The 17,127-nt window shown below is 39.3% G+C and overlaps 1 protein-coding gene and 1 pseudogene across 8 annotated transcripts in view; one reads left to right on the top strand and one right to left on the bottom strand.

The window, feature by feature from the left end:
- The window catches only part of LOC117562451 (zinc finger protein 239-like), a 121,778-nt gene extending 109,925 nt beyond the window's left edge, over positions 1-11,853 (bottom strand). For 2 of the 8 annotated variants that reach the window (XR_004571541.1, XM_034240279.1), the window contains exons 1-3: positions 9,717-9,763; positions 8,842-9,037; positions 7,588-7,637 (exon numbers count right to left, since the gene is read on the bottom strand). Coding sequence is in view for 5 of the 8 variants with exons in the window: in XM_034240279.1 (XP_034096170.1) it covers positions 7,588-7,629 (42 nt within the window). In the remaining 3 variants the exon portion in view is untranslated. Of the gene's footprint in view, positions 1-7,587; positions 7,638-8,835; positions 9,038-9,716; positions 9,764-9,924; positions 10,091-11,030 lie in introns of those variants that run through there. The other 6 variants (XR_004571543.1, XR_004571540.1, XM_034240282.1 and 3 more) reach the window with 6 other exon arrangements.
- A 3,843-nt stretch (positions 11,854-15,696) lies between these two features.
- LOC117562454 overlaps positions 15,697-17,127 on the top strand; it is a 50,328-nt pseudogene continuing 48,897 nt past the window's right edge.

The raw sequence follows: 17,127 nt of genomic DNA, 5'->3' as shown, positions 1-17,127 counted from the left end.
GTCTATGCTAGAGCTACAATGCGATCAACCTCCTACGAATACACCAAGCCATCTGTGCTCTTCGTTATTGGATAAATCCCTCGGGAGCCGCTTAGAAACACCAGGAAAAGAGACGAGGAAGGAGGGGAGGCATTCAGAGTCGCCTACAGCGGAGATTCAGCCGGCCACCACTTCCATCCATCATTCTCACAAACCTGCGCTCATTGAGCAACAACGTGGACACACTAAGGACATACACAAGGTACTGTCATGAATTTTTAGAGGCCTCTTTATTGTGTTTCACGGAAAGTTGGCGACAATCTACGATGCCTGAATCTCTCTTTGAAGTACCCGGACTCACCCTTGTTCGAGCAGACAGGGATGCGAACTCGGGGAAAACCAGAGGAGGCGGTATTTGTGTGTATATTAATGATCTGTGGTGTTGATCATACTCCGTAAAATGTAAAACCTGCAATCCCAACGTAGAAATTCTCGGCATGACGTAAAGACCCTTTTATCTGACTAGAAAATTCGGGTGTATTTTACTGTTTGTTGTTTACGTGCCTCCCAGCGGCAGAGGAGACTGTTCACGAGCTGCAACTCAGCCACCCCGATGCACCGGTAATAGTGCTCGGGGACATGAAGCAATGTCGCCTGGAGACTGTGTTACCTGGGTTCCAGCAGTATGTTAGGGATCACAGCAGGAAAGACAATATCCTGGACAAATGCTTTGTTAATGATAAAGGAGCCTATGTGTCTAAATACAGACCACCAATACTGAACTCTGATCATAATGTTGTGAATATGATACCAGTGTATAAGACCAAACTCAAGGGAAGTCAACCAGAAAAGGAAGTAATAAGGACATGGACAAATGAAAGTAGGGAACAGTTGAAAGTAGGGCCGCACGATATTGAAAAAAACTGACATCGCGTTATTTTTAACCTGTTAAGCCCCAAGGTCCCGGCGGGTACTTTACTTTTTTTTTCAAGACACTGTGTCTCAGGGAATCTTAATATTTAAGAACCTATTAATGTGTTATACCAGATTAACGGAAATAATCTCAGCTAACTGACGATATAAATCATTTTTACCAAAACAAAACACAAGTCTCATAAGAAGCATCTAAATGACCCCTGAGCGAAAAATGCTAACGGACTTTGGCACAGAACTTAAGATAAAAGTACCCTTATTATTACTTATCGTAGCTGCATTTACAAGATATCCGATTAAAGCTGAGGTTCCACAGATTATTTGGTATATAGTATCATCACTGAGTGATCCGAACTCGCGACAGGGGAAGCAAACACAGACATCACAACACGTACCTTTACGGAGCTTCTAGGGAGATCGTCTCACCGTAGCTGTCAATCGGATCAAAAGACGTGTTCAATGGCATTAAAACGATAAACGCGGCTGAATCGCGACGTTAAAAACGTTAATAGAGACGTTAAAAACCTATGGATTAACATCCATAAGTTTTTAACGTCTCTGTATAAAAAAATTATTTCATTTATAATCCATAATTCAATTTGTATGTACAAATCGCATAGCAAAAGTTAGCTGCTAATGGTAGCCACCAGATTGACAGCTACGGTGAGACGATCTCCCGTAAAAGGTACGTGTTGTGTTGTCTGTGTTTGCGAGATCGGATCGCTTAGATACTATACTTAAATAATCTGTGGAGTCTCAGCTTTAATCGGATATATTATATGTGCAGTTTCGATAAGTAATAAGGGTATCTTTATTTTGAATTCTGTGCTAAAGTGCGTCAGCATTTTTTTTTTTAAATGAATAAAACCGCACGTCCCTGCGGTGTGAATATCGCGGTTATCGCCATGACACGGTATATCGTTCAGCCCTAGTTGAAAGCCTGTTTTGATTGGACAGATTGGGACATTTTTCAGGAAGGTTCACCAGATGAAATAACTACTGTTACCAAAGACTATATTAACTTCTGTGTTCCCACTAAAGAAATACAAATCTATCCAAGTAATAAATCATATGTGACTAAGGACATTACAAAAAGTTACAAAAACCAGGAAAATAGCTTTCAAAAACAAAGACTATGGAGCACTTGAACAGACAGACAGAGAACTGAAAGTCAAATTGAGGGAATCAAAACACACAGAGAGCTTTTGGGAAATGCTTTTAAAGCCAAAGACCCCAAAAAAGTGTGGGACACCATGAGAACCGTGACAGGAATGACCTCTTCAGCTAAACCTATTGTGACGGACAAGACATACTTGATCCATACCAATTTGCCTATAAGCAAGGGGGTGGTACTGTTGCTACTCTGGTTCACATCATCACTAAACATTTAGATAAACGTCACACCTATGCAAGAGCCCTCTTCCTAGACTTCTCAGCAGCAACACAATACAAGCAGACATCTTGGTGTCAAGAATGGCCAAAATGGAAGTAAATCCATACCTAATATACTGGTATGCCGCTTTCCTCACCAGTAGAGAGCAACTTGACCAAACCCTCTCATCTGCCATCACAACCAATGTAGGGGCCCCCCAGGGCTGCGGGAGTTCAGCTGTGCTCTTAGCTTCTTTTAGCTTCTTTTGATGACTTTACTGAACTGCTGTCTATAGTGTGTTTTGACTTTGACCGTCTAGTCATTGTTGGTTATTTTAACATCCATGTTGACAACCCCCAGGACAGAGGGGCTAAATAACTGTTTGTGTTCTTGATAACTATGGTGGGGACCCTCTCATGACATCCAACTATAGGCCCATCAGTATCTTACCCATAGTATCCAAGGCATTTGAGAAATTGATTGCCAAACAAATAATCAATCATCTCAACAACAGCTCCTTTCCACTGCATCCAATGCAATTTGGATTCAGGGCTAATCACTCAACAGAAACAGCGACATGCTTCTTCGTGGAGAAAGTTAAGGCATCAATGGACAGGGGTGGGGTTGTGGGGGCCCTGTTCCTTGACTTACGGAAAGCTTTTGACACTGTTAATCACAACATCTTATTGCAAAAAATACTCAACTTAAATGTTTCTATAGAATTCACCAACCTCTTTCATTCGTATCTTTCATCCCGCTCCCAATGTGTTCAAATTGAGACCCATACGTCTAATGTTTGTCAACTGGAGTACCGCAGGGCTCTGTATTGGGCCCAATCCTGTTTAGTATGTACATAAATGATCTGCCTTCTGTGTGTGGAGAATGTGATGTATTAATGTATGCTGATGATACAGTTGTTTTTACTCATGGAAAAACCGCAGAAGAGGCTGCTACCAAGGTCACTGATGTGTTGGAGAATATTACATCCTGGCTTAACAATAATTGTTTGCAACCAAATGTCTCAAAGACAGTGTGTATGTTCTTCTCCAAGGGCCGCAGCATTATAACAGAACAAGATGTTTTCTTTTCTGGAAGGAGACTACAGGTTGTCTCGGAGTACAAGTACTTAGGAGTACATATTGACACAAACCTCAATTTCAAAACCCATATCAAAAAGGTCTGCAATAAAGTAAAGTTCAATCTGTCAAATTATAGATACATTAGAAACTACCTATCATCTGCAGCAGCTAAGCTATACCTTCACTCAATGGTCCTCTCCCACATCTACTACCGTCTGATCAGCTGGTCTAATGCTCACTCTACAGCTCTAAGGCCACTGAACTAACTCCATGGTCCTCTCCCACATCTACTACTGTCTGATCAGCTGGTCTAATGCTCACTCTACAGCTCTAAGGCCACTGGAATCACTGTATAAACAAGCACTCAGAACACGAGACAAAAAGCCATTCCGGTATCATCACTGTCACATTGTTAAAAAGTATAATCTGTTCAGCTGGGAAAATCTCATAGTTTACAAAAACATCTGCTTAGTTTATAAGATCACTCGTGGGTTGGCTCCTCCTCCTCTGGCTGGCTGCATCAGCCTAAAGTCCACCTCAACCAGGGCTACTAGAGGTGCGGCTAGGGGAGACTGCACCATCCCATTTAGGAAGAGTGCATTCAGCCAGGCTGTCTTTCATTCCACGCATCCCATCAATGGAATTCAATACCACAACCAATGAGAGAGTCCTCATCCTACTACACATTCAAGCACAGTGTTAAAAAGTGGCTCATTAATAATCAACAGTGTCAGCACTGATGTGTGGGTGTAGGTGTGTGTATGAGTGCGTATTGTACACTTTGTATTTATTATCATGACTTGCTCTTATCTGTATTGAGTGATGTCATCTATTGTAAATATGTACAATGGTATAACAATGTTGTGGTATTTTTATTATTGCTTTTAGGATGTCAATCACCATCTGGCAAAGGGACTATCGATGAAAACTAGCCTTTTGGCTAATTGACTACTTTTACATGTTTTTAATATGTTGATTAATGTACACTGTCCCTTGTTTTAAATAAATCAATTCAATGGACTGACTCAGCATGTGACGGAGCCCACGCACAGTAAGGGGCACACTCTGGACTTAATGATCTCAAAGGGTCTGAATATATCTGAGGTTGTGGTGACTGATGTTGCGCTCTCTGTTCATTCCTTTGAGAGCTCTATTTCTGTTCACACAAATGTTCAAAAAGAGGTAACCACAAAGCGATATTTAACTGAAAACACTAGGGAAATGTTTACTCAGGATGTTTCTTCCACACTTGCCCCTGCTAACATCTCAGTAAATGAGCTAGTAGATCATTTTAATTCAATAATAAAAATGTTATAGATGCCATTGCTCCAACTAAGGTAAAGGAAGTGACTGGGAAGAAAAGATCTCCATGGAGAAAGGCCATGACCGTGAGAACAGGAAAAAGAGAGTGTCGAAAAGCTGAACGTAGGTGGAGAAAAACAAATCTCCAGGTTCACTTTGAAATCTATAAAGAGAGACTTGGCTTTTATCATTTGGAATTGTAAATTTCACGTAGTGTTAATTTCGTTCACTAAAACTATGACGAAATATGTTCGTTAACGACCTTTTTTTCCATGACGAAAACGAGACGATGACGAGACGGCACCGACGGCAGTAAACAATAACTGTAACGAAATCATCATGCGATATCGTTGACGAAAAGTGACGAGACGAAAATGTAGTTTACTAAATAAAAACTATGCCAAAATCTCTCTTTACTTTCGTTGACGAAAAATTAGGAGACGAAATATTATCAAAGATAACGTTACATTTCTCATAGTCAGATTTTCTCCCAGCAGTTCCATTTCCGGTGCTGCGCTGGGCAGCAGCTGTCTGTCTGCTGTGCGCGCGACGGTAGATTTGAATTACACCGGGCAGCGGCACAATATGAACTGTCAGGAAGACTCGGGTCTAACTCATGGTCTAACTAACCTTATTCAACAGAAAATGAAATGGCAACAACAGGGCTTGGGAGCAGTGGTCGCACTCGCGTTAACGGAATACCCCCCAGTCAGCGCGAGAGAGTGATACATTGTGCACTCGACGGGTAATAATGGATTATGACGGAAATGTTACGATCCTGTCCGTCAAAATGACTGACAACTAAAAAGTCTAAAGCCATCACTGCTTGGGAGAAATAAATATTTGGGCCCATTTTCGCTACAATGAGGCGGAGAAAAAAAGTGAATGCATTGTTTTATCAGAAGGGAAGCAATGTGGCCAAAACACAGCTGGTAAAAACACTACAAACCAGATACTCTCTGCAAAGCTTCTTCATCATTCAACCTGTGTTTTTCATCAAATAAGGACAAGATATAATCTTATTGTGAAATATTTTTGACTAAAATTACAAATTATTGGTTTTGGCTAGACTAGTTTGACTGAAATGTTCTATATAATCTGATAAAAAAAGACTCAACAGTTTTCTTTGACTAAAAGTAGACTAAAATGCTCAGACTTTTAGTCGACTAAAACTTGACTAAATAAAAACAGGATAAAGCTGAATATGACTAAAACTAAAAAGGAAATTTAACACAGGACTAAGACTAAAACTAAATAAAAAAAATAGCTGACAAAATTAACACTAATTGCACGACAGTCTTTCTTCTCTGACATCATTACCAAAAACTAAAACGATGGACGTGCCTTGTTTGCTACCGTCGACAAACTAACAAACCCCACAGTGTCAGTATCCCCCCCATTCAGAAAATCAGACCAGCAGTCAGAGCTTCTGCATCAGGTACAGCAGATGTGTTGTCTCTGTGTCCACCTAAAATCAATACAAACACCATGACACAGTTCCATCAGATTAATGATAAAAACCTAGAGGACATTATTCAACTTCTGAAATCCTCCTCCTGCTGCCTTGATTTTATTCCAACAGGATTTTTCCAAGATGTTTTTCCTTGCATGGCCTCAGATCTACTTCACATAGTAAACAAGTCTCTTCACTCAGGTGTGTTTCCACAGGCTCTGAAAACTGCAGTCATTAAACCGCTCTTAAAAAAGAATAATCTAGATGCTTCAGTAATGAACAATTACAGGTCCATATCAAACCTCCCATTTCTAGGTAAAATCATTGAAAAAGTAGTTTTTCAACAGTTGAGTAATTTCTTGCATTTAAATAACTGTTTGGATGTGTTCCAGTCAGGCTTTCGTCCAAACCACAGCACTGAGACTGCTCTTGTAAAAGTCTTCAATGACATCCACTTATGGTGCATTTCCACTGCAGGGCCTCGCACGGCTTAGTACGGTATAGTTAGGCCTTGGTAGACCAGGCTCACTTTATGCTGCGTTTCCAATACAGTTTAGGAACTGGGACAGTAACTATAGTAACGCAGTGTAGGCGGAGCCGTGACGTCATCTTCAATGTGTGTCACTACCCGATCTGCAGCCCTGCCCTATCTGCAGTGCGCATGTGCGAGATCGTCCGCCATATTTGACAACTCCATACGGCAACTCTAATAGGACATTTGACACAGTATCGTTTGGCAAAGCAGAAAAAGAACACTCAAAAAACCCGACAATATTAATCTGAACGAGAGAGATGAGTTATTGTTATCACAACGTGACTTCACTATTATTGAACAACTCCTTTTATTGGGTCATTTTATTGGGTTAAGTACATTGTCAGAATAAGTGAGAAATGGATGTAACTTCTGTTAGACAGCTATCATACATACTGAAGAAATATTGACTGTGAATGTATGCAATATGTATGGCTTTCATAATTTATATCTAATTACATTAACTGTGAATGTCCTTCATTTTATTTCAAATAAAATAACAAAATATTTTAATAAAGATATTTGAGACGTTTATGACTCGCGCATGCACGATGCAAATCGGGCAGCCGTCTAGACGTCAAATGTCCTATTAGAGTTGCCGTATGGAGTTGTCAAATATGGCGGACCATCCCGTACATGCGCACTGCAGATAGGGCAGGGCTGCAGATCGGGTAGTGACAATGTGAACCACAAAACCAACATCAGCCGTTAGCTGTTAGCCCTCAGAGCTCAAAGCTCCTCATATCTGTTCAGAAACTAGACAGAAGTTAAACAAGTACAAACCACAGACTGTCTGTGTCATGGCGAATACAGTCGCTGCTTTATTTATGTCTGTATAGGGCGTTCCGAGCTGAATAAGGGCGTCAAATGAAGGCAAGACGCCCGCCTGGCGGAAACGCTGGAATTAGGAATATATTGTGATGAAGTGCACACTGACCTGAGCTCCAGGGGTCTCTTTCTTCTCCTCCATGCTGCTCATCAGATGTCCTGATGAAGACCACAGAGCTGCTTCATTATTAATATAATACAAATATTTAGATATAATTCATCATAAACTGTCAGGAGTGAAGAGGAGGAATTCAAAGAGTTTATTCAATGATATGTTCTATTTCTAGATGCTTATATGTAGTGTTTTATCACACCATGTGCAGTGCCTTGTCTTATCTATGCTGCTGTGACTTTAACATGTTCCAAATTGATCCATTTAGTCAATGTGATGCTAAGCAGAGGAGAAAATGATAGAAAGGTCAGATAGTTATTAACGTTAGTGCCTTGTCTTATCTATAAAAGTTGGTTTTCTGTGTAAATTTAAATTATTATTAATATAATACAAATATTAAGATATAATTCATCATAATCTGTTTAGCAAATTACATTCTAACTTACAGCTCAGAGTTTGTTCACTTTTATTTCATTAAAATGACTTTATTCACATAGAAAGTGACATTAATGGATGTTTGAACCACAGTTATAATGCTATCCGTGTGTAACTATCACTAAGTTAACACAGAAAGCAAACATTAGCTAGTGAGACTGTTTAATGTACTCCATGTATACAGTATTTGCTGTATATTGTGTATTCTTTAGATACTCTAGTGATATGTGTCCTGTGTGTATACTTGCTGCTAATGCTTCATGTTTATTATCTTATTGCATCTTTTAAATATGTTTAACTCGTGTAATGCCTGAAAACACTTCTGCTGTGACACATTCATTTCCCAGTTTAAGAGAAATCATTATTTAAATAAAGTATATCTATTTATCTAATGAGCTAAACCGTCGCTTAGCTTAGCTTAGCTGCTAACTGAAGAACCCCATTCATTTCAATGGGAAAAACGCTACGTCGCGGTGAATGACGATGCTAATAAGCTAGTTAGCATATATTTAAAACCATATCTATGGTAAAGAGCACCAACACAACAACTCAACCCGTCTTAAAGACAACTGGTGTAATAAATAACTAACATAAAGTCAGCTGAGCATTACAAATCAACTGTTACTCCCCCAGAGCCGAACTGGAATAATAACTGTAGCTTTCAGACTTTATTTAAAGATAGTTTGAGACTATTTTTGTCGCACATTTTAAAGTTTTTTTGTGAGTTTCTTTCTTCCAAGATTATAGCTGTTGTGTTAAATAAGATAACTTCTGATTCGTGATTAACTGTAAGCTAAGAGGTGTACATACACTCACCTCTTCTTTTCTCCTTCTCCTCTCGGTTTTTGGCGGATTGCAAAGAACTTTAAAGGTGCATCTTCTTCATCTTCTTCTTCTTCTTCTTCTTCTTCTCTCGTTTTCTTCTTCTTCTTCTTTCGTGTTTATTGGCGGTTAGCAAACCAACTTGTAGGTGCATTACCGCCACCAACTGGACTGGAGTGTGGACAAGAGACTATGCAGAAAACAAGAAACAAAAGAAACAAAACAAAGAACCAAAACTCTAGATTATTTTAAATTGATCAATTTCTCTTAGAAACTTAATCATCTCACAATATATATTGCCTGATGTTTTCCCTAACAGCCCTGATAGCGACAAGTCATGGCATTTTGCTTTCTTGAGTGTCTGGAAAAGCACATTTCTTTTTTTTATATAAAATAACAATTTCATTATATGGATTCAACTTGTGCCCCCCCCCGCTGGACTTGTCTGTGGTTTAGCCGTTACTGTGACATCAGTATCAGCCATGGAAGATAGTTTGTTTGTTTCATTCTAAGCTATCCAGCAAGGTTATTTTCATTTATGTTGTTTTTTTTCTGCACAGTGTAGAGTCTTGTTGTGATGAGAGGGATGGAGGTATTTAATAAAAACCTTGCTCGCTGGAGAATAGCTAAAGAAGTCCTGTCACAAGTTAATCGGAGAGGATCACAGCTGGCCACGGATCTCGATGCTGCATTCGGGCTGTGAGTAAACAACTTGTGTCTTAATTTTAGGCTGTCTGGAGGTATGGACAGCTATCAAAGCTACTAAACATCACATTAACAACGATGTACAAATGAAAGTCGGAGACAAATACATATTTGAAATGATTTATTCACGTTTGCAATGTTTTTGAACAGACATCCCCAGTCACCTCATTGTCATTTTGTAGTCCTCGCTGTACGCGTCCGGATATCGGCATCGCAACCACAACCTCACACACTGGTACTGAATGTGCATCAAAGTGTTCCTATGGAGCCAAATATACCAAAAGATAAACGTAAACAACAAAAGAAGCGATCGAAATGTGTATTTCCTGGTTATTCGACAATGGCTCCTCAAAGTACACGCCCCATTCCTACCGTTAACGTAACGTAACGAGTTCCCCGGTGTAACCAGTTAAAGGGTAACACCGTCTCGTCATCGTCTCGTTTTCGTCATGGAAAAAAAGGTCGTTGACGAACATATTTCGTCATAGATTTAGTCAACGAAATTAACACTACTCCACAGTCGATCTGAAACTTCACCAGCTCCTTGCCGATTAGCAGGGCGTGGCGGGTGCTGTATGCTAGGGAAGACTAAGCCTTCCCAAATATTTGTGTCACTGCATCCTGGTAAAATACAAATATAATGTCTGTGTCTTTAACATTAGCGCTGCTATGCAGCCACCTGTGCCCTGTACTACGAAGCCAGTTCAACATACCCATGATATGTTTGAGTAGCAAACAAACTAACAACAACAAACTAACAAACGAGATCTCCCTAAGCGGTCCTACGACGCTGGTTATCAACTCGGTAAATCAAGCCAGGGTTTCTCTCACCAGCTGAGAGCGCGTTCACGGGGGTGGGGTTAGCTACATTTGACCAATCACAAACAGGGACAAGTGTACTGACAGCGCAGCGTCATACTTCATTAATGAAAAGTAAACTAATATTAGACAAATATGAGCTTTAAACATCCATGACTTAAACATATAATCCAGGAAACCACAGAGTTGCACCTGTAAGGTGAATACAGAACAACTGGTTAAAAAATAACTAGGCCTACCGAGTGTTTGAAAGCGTATAGTTTTATGATATATCTGCCCCATCTAAGACACGAGTGGATCTGACTTTAATTACATTTGACTCGAGTGTTTCGTCAACATAATGTGTTGCATAAAATAATACTTCTGCATACAGTATGTGACACTGTAAGTGTTGCACGGCCAGATACGGCTCAGCTGACTCAGATAAGGAAATATATGATATATTATGATATTATATGATCGATGATCTGATTGATGATGTAATATGAATGATATTGACACGTCGGCGTCTTCTCTGCATACGGCAGTTTAAACTGTATTTCCTTTATCCTGTAATATGACTTGAGAGATTTAAACTCCGCACACTGAGTTGATCTCTTTTCTATAGACGCCGGAGGTGGGCAGCGTCAGGTAAAAAAAGTTATTCAGCCTTCCCAAACCTGAGCCTCACGCGCCGCCTATGTCCTTGTCGATTAGCATCCCTGCGAAAAGCTGGCTGTTCTTGGCTTTGTCCTCCCCGGCCTCTTTACCAGTCACTGTCAGTATCTCTGTAGTGGTGACACTCAAGATGTCCTCATATTCCTCACTGTCCTGTTCAGTCACTTGGTGTACTTGTCTTCCTCTCTTGTCTTTATCCTGTGTGGTTTTACATTTGACAGAAAAATGATTTTTCTTTACCACATTTTTTGCAGCGCTTTCCAAAGGCTGGACACCTCATATTACAAGAAAGGACGGTTGAAGCACTTTTAGCTGCTTACACTTTATTCAACTTGTACATAGAACGTAGCATAACATTTACACCCTGGCTTCATCCGCATGCCTGCTCCGGTGTGTGTTCCCCTCAACAGGGTCCGTGTGGAAACATATAACAACTATTAGCTGGAAACCTCACATAAAACATATTCATTCCAAAGTCTCAAGAAGTATTGCAACAAGGCAAAACAGATTCTTGATACAAATTCTCTCTACATTATTTACTGTTCATTGGTGTTACCTTATTTAAGTTACTGTGCAGAGGTTTGGGGCAGTAATTATAAAACTACAACACAATCCCTATTTATTCTACAAAAAACAGCAATAAGACTTATTAAAAATGTTGGCTATAGGGATCATACAAACCCATTATTCTTAGAGCTAAAATTATGAAAAAAAATGTTCAATGACCTGGGAATATTCAGATATTGTTCAATGAAAGACATATATATATAGAGAGAGAGATTGTAAGAGCCATTTAGGCACATTATTTTATGGTAATGAATTATGGGTTTGTGAGCCAATTGAATATTATTTAGGCCTAAATGAGCTGAATAACTATGAATGATTATTTTACAGTTTTGTAACGTGTTATCTTTCTTATGGACAGCTCTAATTTACATGTTGTTATTATTTATAAAAAGCAATCGTTGGAGCGTGCTCAGGTATAAATGACGCTGCCAGCATGACACAGCAGGAAGTCTAGAGAGGAAGTTGGAAAAAAGTTTTTGACCGCACACATCCGTATGACCAAGGGATCTTGTTTGTTTATTTGTTTAAATACCGTGCAAATGTTGCACGTCGGCAGTGGGCCGCCAGCTGATCTATTGAACCTCTCAATAAAGCACCTGAATGGAACGAGCAAGGTATCTGATTTTTTGAATATACGCGAGTCAATACTCGAGCTCGCCTCCTAGACTAAGTGGCCTTTGAACATTAATTTTCTTTGGACAATTGGCCACCACATTAAGTCAAAAACTTCCGACAACATCGTGAGGATTACTAGCGTGTGTAGGAACCTACTATCACTGGAATTGTCTGATCGTGGCTACTGGAGCCGCGGCAGAAACAAAGTGGATCTGATCTTGGCTACTGGGGCAAGGGACCATTTGGATTATCCTCTACAGTGTGGACATGGACTGCAGGCTGTCACGCTACTCTGCATGCCTTTCCGTTGGAGTTCGAGCCACTTGGTAAAACAGCTGTTGTCTTTTGTTCAGCCAACCCGGCTGAATAATGTCGGAGGACAGCGCCACTGAGGGTGCGTTTACGGTCGACGACCACAAGAGGGAGGCAAAACCAACGGAAAATGCCATGGAGCAGCGGCTACAGCTCTGCATCAATGCAAGGAGAGGTACATTAAGACAACTCACTGCCAAAATGAATGAAGTTGAGCCTTTAATGGGCAACACCTGTAACTTGATGGAAGTTATCTAAAATATGAAACTTTTCAAGGCAATCTTTGAGGAGTTTAAAGACTGTAACTGCTCAGTTGTGCTTTTTATGAATGAAGAAGAAAAGAGCCATGATCAAGAGTGCTGGTTTGAGCCTAAATCTCAGAGGTTTCAGGACTTTATTAATGAAGCTGATGTGTGGATTAATTGTGATGAGCATTACAAAGAAATACCACAAGCCTGCAACGATGATGTTTCTCATATGGACAGTGTATCTGTGGTGTCAAGATCCAGTAGAGCTAGCAGGGCTTCATCCGCTTCAACAGCATCCTCAGCACGACTAAGAGAGGAAGTAAAGCGTGCAGCTTTGGAAGCCAAGGCTGTCTCGCTAAAGCAAAGTCAAGCCTTGGCAGTTAAGGAGGCACATCTTCGGGCTGAGAAAGAAGAACTGAAAATTAAAATTAAGTCGCTTTGGATAAAAGCGTCAGCTAAATGCAATGTAATGTAATAAAAGTAGGGTAGACATGTGGATATTATCCGACTGAAAAAAACTTGCATTTATCTAACAGGTTTGTTTTCCACTGACCTTATTTTCCAAAATCCTATGGAGAACTCCCATTGCTTTCTGTCGAGGGAAACCGAGAGCAGCTTACTTCCGGATTTTAGGACGCCACTGGTAACAATTACAAATGAATTAAGTCGGCACGGCGGTCCACATTGAAAATGACTTAGGCCTACCTTTGATGATCAAATCACTCAAACACAAAGTCCATCCTCCTGTCCTTTTGGATGAAGCACTTGCTTCAGCTGATCCTTTGCCACTCAATCTTGAAAATGACTCGGTTAATAATTTCGCAACGATGTCATCACTATCACTGAAGTGAGCCATCATGAACGAACTTATGCTAATTATAAGTCTATCGATCATAAATCTATCGATTAGATTTATGATTCGAAAATATTAAAAGTAGGGTAGACATGTGGATATTATCCGGCTGAACAAAACGTGCATTTATCTAACAGGTTCGTTTTCCACAGACCTTATTTCGAGCTATTTTCCAAAATCCTATGGAGAAATCCCATTGCTTTCTGTCGAGGGAATCCGAGCGAAGCTTACTTCCGGGTTTTAGGATGCGTCACTGCACCACTTGCATAGACTTCACAGAGGGCGGAACTTGTCATAAAGTCCGCGAAAATAAAGCCTGCCCATTTAGAGGGAAGATATTATTGGTCAATTGTACTGTCATTTGACATTACACTCTCATTGAGTTACTATAGCTGGCCCTCTGTGAATGTAGAGGGGGACCAACAAGCTCTCCCGTCTTCACATAACTCGCAGAGTTTTAACCCATTTAATCCTTCACATTCCAACAAAAACTGAACGATTTATTTCTTTGAAATATTATTTTTAAATACAATTAAATCAAGTTATTTTGGTAAAACTAATGAAAAATGTAACAACAAAAAAATATTTAAAAAAATATTAAAAATAAAAAATTTTTTTTTTAATGTTTTCAAATATTATTTTTTAGAATATCTTAGGCCCTCACAGAGGGCCTAGAGGGCCCTGACGGCTCACCACTGGTATTGACCCACAGCTCCAATCTCGTCCATTCCACCCTGGTTGTTCCCATTGTCAAGTGTAGACCTCAATATACAAGAGGAGTTAAAGGAAAATAAAGAACTACCAGTATGGCGCATAGTCCAGAATCACTCAGACTCAACAATCATATTTACAGATGGCTCCAAAGATCCAGAGACAGGGCGTGCAGGGGCAGCAATGTATATCCCAGTGAGTAATACACATATAAAGAAAAGGGTAACAGACCATGTGTCAGTATACACCACACAGTTGTTGGCATTGGTACTGTCATTGAAATGGATAGAGGAGAAAGAAATACATAACAGTGTAATTGCATCTGACAGCTTTTCAGCATTATCGAGTATACGATCAGGCAGATCTTCATCTAGAATGGACATCATAAATGAAATATTTCTAATTTTATATAAAATGCAAATCAAAGGCATAGCAACTCGTTTCATCTGGGTTCCTGCTCATGTTGGTGTGGAGGGTAATGAACAGGTGGATATTCTGGCCAAACAAACACTCAGAAGTATGAACATAGACATAGAAGTTCCACTCAGCAAAGCGGAGGTTCAAACATTCATTCAGAAATATGCACAAACAACATGGCAAGATCATTGGGACCTTAGTGATACAGGAAGACATCTTTATCACATTCAAAGGTATGTGGGGGATGGAAGGAGGGTGGGGTTTAAAAGAAGGGAGGAAAATGTCATTTCTCGGATGAGAATAGGTCATACAGGTCTCAATCATACATTAAGTATAATACAGGTCTCAATCATACTTTAAGTATAATACAGGTCTCAATCATACTTTAAGTATAATACAGGTCTCAATCATACATTAAGTATAATACAGGTCTCAATCATACTTTAAGTATAATACAGGTCTCAATCATACTTTAAGTATAATACAGGTCTCAATCATACTTTAAGTATAATACAGGTCTCAATCATACTTTAAGTATAATACAGGTCTCAATCATACTTTAAGTATAATAGGAAAGCATCCAACCGGAAAGTGTATACACTGCAGCCAGCCAGAAACTGTTGAGCATGTTTTACTGCTTTGCAGGAAATATAGTACTCGGAGAAATGTGCTTTTCCAGACACTGAAGAAAGCAAATTCCATGACTTGTCGCTATCAGGGCTGTTAGGGAAAACATCAGGCAATATATATTGTGAGATTATTAAGTTTCTAAGAGAAATTGATCAATTTAAAAATAATCTAGAGTTTTGGTTCTTTGTTTTGTTTGTTTTGTTTCTTGTTTTCTGTATAGTCTCTTGTCCACACTCCAGTCCAGTTGGTGGCGGTAATGCGCCTACAAGTTGGTTTGCCAACCGCCAATAAACACGAAAGAAGAAGAAGAAGACAAAGACAAAGACAAAAGAAGAGGATTAAACACATGCAGAGGTTTCATTAAGTGCATTTATCTTAGCTTACAGTTAATCACGAACTATCTTTAAATAAAGGCTAACACAGCAACAGTCTAAAAGCTATCGTCTAAAAGCTAAAGTCTGAAAGCTATCGGCTAACATTTACAGTTATTATTCCAGTTCGGCTCTGGGGGAGTAACAGTTGATATGTAATGCTCAGCTGACTTTATGTTAGTTATTTATTACACCAGTTGTCTTTAAGACTGTTTCAGTTGTTGTGTTGGTGCTCTTTACCATAGATATGGTTTTAAATGTATGCTAACTAGTTTATTAGCATCGTCATTCACTGCGACGTAGCATTTTTCCCATTGAAATGAATGGGGTTCTTCAGTTAGCAGCTAACGCTAAGCTAAGCGACGGTTTAGCTCATTAGATAAATAGATATACTTTATTTAAATAATGATTTATCTTAAACTGGGAAATGAATGTGTCACAGCAGAAGTGTTTTCAGGCATTACACGAGTTAAACATATTTAAAAGATGCAATAAGATATAATAAAAATGAAGCATTAGCAGCAAGTATACACACAGGACACATATCACTAGAGTATCTAAAGAATACACAATATACAGAAAATACTGTATACATGGAGTACATTAAACAGTCTGACTTGCTAATGTTTGCTTTCTGTGTTAACTTAGTGATAGTTACACACGGATAGCGTTATAACCGTGGTTCAAACAACCATTAATGTCACTTTATATGTGAATAAAGTCATTTTAATGAAATAAAAGTGAACAAACTGTGAGCTGTAAATTAGAATGTAAGTTGCTACACAGATTATGATGAATTATATCTAAATATTTGTATTATATTCATAATAATTTACACAGAAAACCAACTTTTTATCGTAATGGTTAAAGTAATTTGCATGTAACGTTAATAACTATCTGACCTTTCTATCATGTTCTCCTCTGCTTAGCTTTAAATTGACTAAATGGATCAATTTGGAACATGTTTACGTCACAGCAGCATAGATAAGACAAGGCACTGCACATGGTGTGATAAAACACTACATATAAGCATCTAGAAATATAACATATCATTGAATAAACTCTTTGAATTCCTCCTCTTCACTGCTGACAGTTTATGATGAATTATATCTAAATATTTGTATTATATTAATAATGAAGCAGCTCTGTGGTCTTCATCAGGACATCTGATGAGCAGCATGGAGGAGAAGAAAGAGACCCCTGGAGCTCAGGTCAGTGTGCACTTCATCACAATATATTCCTAATTCCAGCGTTTCCGCCAGGCGGGCGTCTTGCCTTCATTTGACGCCCTTATTCAGCTCGGAACGCCCTATACAGACATAAATAAAGCAGCGACTGTATTCGCCATGACACAGACAGTCTGTGGTTTGTACTT

Source organism: Gymnodraco acuticeps, unplaced genomic scaffold, assembly GCF_902827175.1.
Source record: "Gymnodraco acuticeps unplaced genomic scaffold, fGymAcu1.1, whole genome shotgun sequence".
NCBI lineage: Eukaryota > Metazoa > Chordata > Actinopteri > Perciformes > Bathydraconidae > Gymnodraco > Gymnodraco acuticeps.
The sequence above is the reverse complement of the archived record's forward strand: the minus strand, read 5'-3'. Positions and strand labels throughout refer to the sequence as shown.